The 6,632-nt window shown below is 34.8% G+C and overlaps 1 protein-coding gene across 3 annotated transcripts in view; it reads left to right on the forward strand.

Annotated features, from left to right (window-relative positions):
- The window catches only part of LOC136036123 (transmembrane protein 209-like), an 82,964-nt gene extending 76,332 nt beyond the window's left edge, over nucleotides 1–6,632 (forward strand). For all 3 annotated transcript variants that reach the window (XM_065718141.1, XM_065718139.1, XM_065718140.1), the window contains exon 10: nucleotides 6,422–6,632. In XM_065718141.1, coding sequence (XP_065574213.1) covers nucleotides 6,422–6,559 — 138 coding nt within the window. In that variant the 3' untranslated portion in view covers nucleotides 6,560–6,632. The remainder of the gene's footprint in view (nucleotides 1–6,421) is intronic.

The following is a 6,632-nucleotide window of genomic DNA, read 5'->3' on the forward strand; positions in this document are numbered from 1 at the left end:
ATGAACCTTTTAGTCCGACGACTGTCTTTAGTTGCGTAATGCATATTTAAGAGTGTAGTACTGAAGCGCAAAATGATCGTAGAAATTAAACAATACTACTGCTGCAGTGAACTTTTACCTCCATAACACCTACACCCATATATGGTTTTTTGTAGCAGGTGTGAAGAACCTCCCAGGATTGGATAATTTTTGGTCTTCGAATGCCTGTTTTAGCTCATTAAACCCCGTCTTCCAGGAAACTTCACTTCATCGCTAATTTTCTTTTGGATACTGTATTGTTATTTCCTTCTTTATACACTGAAACTGGCTTTATTATTATTATTATTATTTTTCTTGGCATGTGGCGATAACATTGGCGATCTTTAGCCAGTTCCTGCCCCAACGTCTTACACACCTTTGGAAACTGTCACTGTGTTCAGTACCGGCTTCAACGTATCTGGACAAATATCTTTGCCAAAAAAATGTTTTTCTGGTCGTCTAGCCTCTTCTTTCATCAGGAAAGGATTAATGCATCGGTATATCCCTGTAAGTTGGTCCTTAAGATTAACGTAATGTGTGGCCAAGGAGTTCAAAGGGATGCTTTTTTTGTAATTAGACGAAGCTTTTCCTGTCGGTCGCAGCGCCTTCTCGTCTCTTCATTTAACACTTTTGACCAGAATGGTCAATATTAAGCATATTGAAGTGAATGCTAATGAAAAATGTTCAATAATCTGAATTCTGAAAAAAAGATCCTATATATTCAAATTCCTATAAAGCTTTTAACGGGTCTTCTTCAATAAGGATTTTGTTGGCTGGCCGTCGTAATGCTGGTTTTCACTTTCTACCATTTTGGCTAAACTGATTAAGACGTCCATAACTTAATCTACCCCGTCCGAAGTTTATTAATTCTGTCGTCTAATATCACATCATTAGCAAAGTCAGGATCGGTGATTGTAATATAATTATTGTTTGTTTGACCAGCAGTAACCCCCTGAGGAGAAGTCAGGGAGTTTGACATGGTATAGTCGAAACGAATCGGGAAGAATGTGCGATCTTGCTTGGCTCTATAGTTTATCAGAAATCTTGGAGTGCCATTGACTGCTATTCCAGTGGATGCAACTGTACCGTTATAAACACTGTAGGATTGAAATCAGCTGAGGCACTCCAGTATCACAATCACCTTAGGCAACCTTCCATCTTCAGTCATAGTTTCCGGATTTTTTCAAAAATAAGTGGATCAAATGCAGACGTGAATTTCTTCTCTCATATTTATAATTTTTCAATCTCTTCGAACACTGCAAGACATCTACAAGGGTCGGAAGACTAGAATTAATAGGCTAGAACTCCTTGGGGTCCCACTTACAGCTTGTCAAAAATTGACGGTTTAGTGATGCATCACGAAAAGGGAATATCAACACACAATTGCCTTTATCTTTTGACACTAGCTTTTGACTTGTTTTGTATGTTGGAATGGGGATGCAGTGAAACAAAGAGTAATAAATATCAGCATCATTGTGTTCGGATTGCTTGACTTACTTTTGTGTAAGGTATGTTCTGTACATGTTTGACATGGTATAGTCGAAACGAATCGGGAAGAATGTGCGGTCTTGCTTGGCTCTATAGTTTATCAGAAATCTTGGAGTGCCATTGACTGCTATTCCAGTGGATGCAACTGTACCGTTGTAAGCACTGTAGGATTGAAATCAGCTGAGGCACTTCAGTATCACAATCACCTTAGGCATCCTTCCATCTTCAGTCATAGTTTCCGGATTTTTTCAAAAATAAGTGGATCAAATGCAGACGTGAATTTCTTCTCTCATATTTATTATTTTTCAATCTCTTCGAACACTGCAAGACATCTACAAGGGTCGGAAGACTAGAATTAATAGGCTAGAACTCCTTGGTGTCCCACTTACAGCTTGTCAAAAATTGACGGTTTAGTGATGCATCACGAAAAGGGAATATCAACACACAATTGCCTTTATCTTTTGACACTAGCTTTTGACTTGAATTGTATGTTGGAATGGGGATGCAGTGAAACAAAGAGTTATAAATATCAGCATCATTGTGTTCGGATTGCTTGACTTATTTTTGTGTAAGGTATGTTCTGTACATGTTATGTTCTGTGGGGTTAAAGTATTTGTACAGTGTGAAGTGGGAAAACAATTCTTACTGCATAATATGTAGAATAATTTTACCTAACACATTAGGCAGACAGATCCGCAATACTTTACACGCACAGCATACACCTACACACACACACACACACGCAAGCACACACATACACACACACACATACCATCCCCCCTAATGCATAGTGATGTACTACATCACGAAAAGGAAATATCAGGTACAAGCTATTGCATTGATCTTCTGGCATTTGTTTTTGACTTGAATTGTATGTTGGAATGGAGATGCAGACAAAAAAGAGTAATAAGCATCAGCATCGTCGTATTCGGATTGTTTGATTTATTTTTGTGTATGTTATATTCTGTGCATATTTTGTACTTGTTATATTATGTGGGGGTAAAGTATTTGGGTAGTGTGAAGTTAGAAAACAATTCTTATTGCATAATATGCAGAACAATTTTACCTAACACATTGGACATGCAAACCCGCTATACTTTACACAAACACACTCCCCACCCCACACCCCCTAATGTGCAAATATATAGCCCAAATTTGTTTCTAAAGTGTTGTATTTTCATCATACTCATGACACCCATGTCATCTGGGGAATTAATGTTTTTCATCCTTGGTGGATCAAGAATGTCAGCTATAGAAAATTTAAGCTTGGCAATCCGGAAAGGTTGTTGCAAATTTTCATTGCTTTCATATAAATTAGCCCCGAAAGCTAATAATTCAAATTTTTTTTGAATTCGTAAACACAGGTCAAATGACCTGAATGCAGGGTTTTGAGGATCTTAAAACATTCAGTCCCAGAAGCCTTTTTTAAGGAGAAGATATTCACTTGTGGAACAATGCTGAGGAGCTTAAAAACGATGGAATTCGGGAAAACACAAAACAATGGAAAAACTGAATAAAATCACTAATCAATACAAATTGAACTGTGGAGGGAAAAAAAACACCTTTTCCACATTAGGATTCCAAATGGAAATCTATACCGGTCATAGAAAAAACATGCCACTGAAGGAATTAGGATAGTGCATAAAATGATATAAAAAAAATTTATATAACCTAAAAATTATATAGGAAGTTTCTTGGAGAAAACGGCTTTCGTTTGAAAAATCTGTCAAACTCAAGTGAATTTTTGCTCCCGCATCATTTTTCAACAATCTGGTAATTTGGGGAAAATATTACATCGGGGAAGCTCTGACCAAAGATAGTAAAAATTAAAAGCGTGCCACAAAATTTAGGGTAAATTTCAACTTTTTCTTTCAGCTAAGTATGTAATTTCTTTTTGTTGCACGACAACTCTTCAGAACTCTTTTAAGTTTTACTGCATGCTATTCTACCGCATCCATGTAGTTCTCTTTTAAATTCCCCTCTCCCGTAATTCCTAGATATGACTCAATGCTATGTGCAAAAATTTGCTAATTTTGTTGGTTTTCGTTATTTTTGGTTCTTTTTTCTCACCTAAAGCTAAATAATGCCAAGTCGAATAGAAAAATAGCAAATAGGGAGGACTGGGACGCAGTTATCACAGTATAAAATAAAATAAAAAGGGCCTCTGACGAAGAATCGAATAGCATTACATTATTTTAGTTATTGTAGCTAGCTTAGAAGCGGATTCTCGGCCCAATACTGCCAAAAGCCTTTTAAAAATGTATTTCTTAATATTTAATTTGTTTGTCAAACATTCTTTGTTGTTTTATGAATGCGTTGGGGAGACATGCATTTCATGAAGGATTTGGTCAAATTAGCTGTTTCAAAATTTCTATAGTATTTTATACCCAAAATGTGTTCCTTTTCTGTATTTATCTATAAATCTAAGGTATATACTAATAAATACACAAAAATGTGACTGACGAAGTAATCCAACAATTCAGAATCAAAGTAATTTTAAAGGCTCTTAACCGTTTTGGTGTCTGAGAAGCTGGCCTGCATGAAATTTATACAAGCCAAATGCTTGAACAGTTTGAACGTCTCTGATAATAGTCAACTATTGTTATGATATTATTTTCGATCAGAGTTCATTCCTATTTCTAGGGTTTCAAGTTTCCATTTTCGGACAAGTGGTTGCCCTCTACATTCTGTAGATCTTGTCCAACTCACCCAAAATATTGTAACTCCTTGAGTAATCAATAGCTTAGTAAAATGAGCTATGCAATCTGGTTAATTAAATACCAAAAAAGGTCATCGCTTTTCTTAGGAAATAAGACGATTATGTGTATTGGTGAACCTATCAGTGTGTTTTATTTGACGTTTACAAAATTTAAGGCTACATTACATTACGTTTTTTAATGTTACATTCAGCATAGTCAGGTCAATTTTAGGAAAAACCAAGGCCTTCACTTTTTTTAATGCGAATCATGAGCCTCCAAAAAGGAACTTTTGTTTGGAAATGGAAGAGCTTCAGGCTATTGCATATATTTTGCCATTTTCCCCATGTTTTGACGTTTTATTTTTTGTCAGGCATTATAATTAGTTAATTATTTATTCTTAGTATGTCGCGCTGTTTTCTTACGACTTATTTAAGATAAATAGCTGTATTTTTATATAGCAAAGATTAAGATATGCATCTTGCATAACAAAGTGATATCACACATTTACTGAATTTTGAAAGCTTAAAGTATATTGAAAAGTACTTTTAACTGTTCGCCGGAATCTAGATAGGAATTTTTCAGAAAATACTTAATTCTGACGCTTTCTCCTAATGCTTTCTTGGTATTTAAAAGTCCTTTAAAGCCTTAAATATTAATGTAGAGTCAAGATATACTGAATCTCATGAAGCTAATTCTATCTGTGATTTGGTTGATTTATCTTAGAAGTTTCTGAGCGGCTCTACAACTATATCTTTTCCTTTAATGGCAACAGCGAACCCAATTCAGCTTTTATTTATTGTTTTTATGTTGTTACTGGAAAGCTACAACTCTTATCATAGCAAATTGAACAGGGATTTGATTTTAAAATTGTTGTTCCTTTTCTGTTTAATTAATTTTTTATGCTAAACCATCCAAATAGAACATAGACTTAATTTGAAGGTTCTCCTCTAAATGGCTTAAGTATGGCTTCATGTTTTTTTGTCTTTAGAAATGTAATTTTGTTCCTTTATTTTAGAAATATATGCCTCTAGAAATGTAAACACTGGAACTGCTATTATTTTGCCATATGAATATCGAAGTGACCGCCAATTGGCTAAATTTCTTGTAATAGTTAAAATTCTTTGTATTTTCCTATTTTAGTAATGGTCCTCAGCAATTTTATTTCTTGCGTTTTCTTTCGTATTCTTCTTTTTTTTCTTCGTCAGTTTTTTTAACTAGATTAAATACATGATTGGGAGGGAAACTAGTTGATTAATGAGTCAAGAAGTTGATTGTCAAAATAGGACCAAAAAAATTGTGTTTAGTAGAAAAAAATGGCAAATGATCTAAAAGAGTGAACCAGCACTAATAGTTGAATAAAAATCTGAAAAATGAAGTAAATAATTTTTGAGACCACACTGGCTAATCATGATCAACATAAAATCGCGAAGAAAGGAAGAAAACAAAACCAGTTACCCTTTCACCGTTACCCAGAAAGGGTCATCCTATTTTAGTTTTGTGTTTTATTTTAAGGTTTGGTTTTTATATTTTTATATGCTTCATTCTGCACTGAGGACGGTCAAGCAGAAGTCTTTACCGAAATATTTGCATAATTTTTCAATTTTTTCACTGGCTATTTATTGTCCTCGCTTTCTTCCTTTCTTCGCGATTTTATGTGTGAAAAAGGAAGTCCGTGTCCTATATTGATACCACAACAAATACGTACCATATCGAGGGTGTTCATCTTTACGACTGCTCAGCATTCCAATCACTACTAGTTACTTGTATTTATTTCCAGTTGCAATTCTTTGGCTCAACTTGGCGTTCAAGATCCCGAGATGTGTTTTGCCCCAGAAGGGCCTTGCCGCATTTGATGGCACTATATCTCACCATTAGGTAGCTATTATAGCAAGTTAAACTTTGACATCACTGAATTACCACTTGCACTTTTTCCGAATCCAATTCCATTCAAGGAATTACCAACTTAATTCAATGCTTTCTTCATACTAGAATTCTGAACCATTTTTAAGCTGGGACATCATTGAAATGAAGGCCAGGAAAGTCGTAGCCCCGCTCCCCCTTCTCTCTAAGAAAACTAAAACAGTGTCTATTTTCTTATGTTTTACCTCTTATTTTCTTCTTATTCATATTATCTTTATGATTGATTTTATGTTGCTCTTGCACCCTTGTAATTCTTATTTTTGTTTTTTTTTAGTTATTTTTGTTTTTTTTTACAGGGAAGAAACAACTTTATCGACTCAGTCCTACTGTTTTTCTACTTGATCAAACAGAAATCAGAGGGTGTCATTGGAAGAATGCTTCTAGACACGGCTGGTCTTAATATAGCCTGGATTTTTAACTCAAAGATGGGCTGAATTGCTGTTTGTATTGAAAAATTTGTAATTTTGAGTGAGAAACCGAGATGACAATAGATCATTTTATGAATTA

Source organism: Artemia franciscana, chromosome 15 (genome assembly GCF_032884065.1).
Source record: "Artemia franciscana chromosome 15, ASM3288406v1, whole genome shotgun sequence".
NCBI classification, from domain to species: domain Eukaryota; kingdom Metazoa; phylum Arthropoda; class Branchiopoda; order Anostraca; family Artemiidae; genus Artemia; species Artemia franciscana.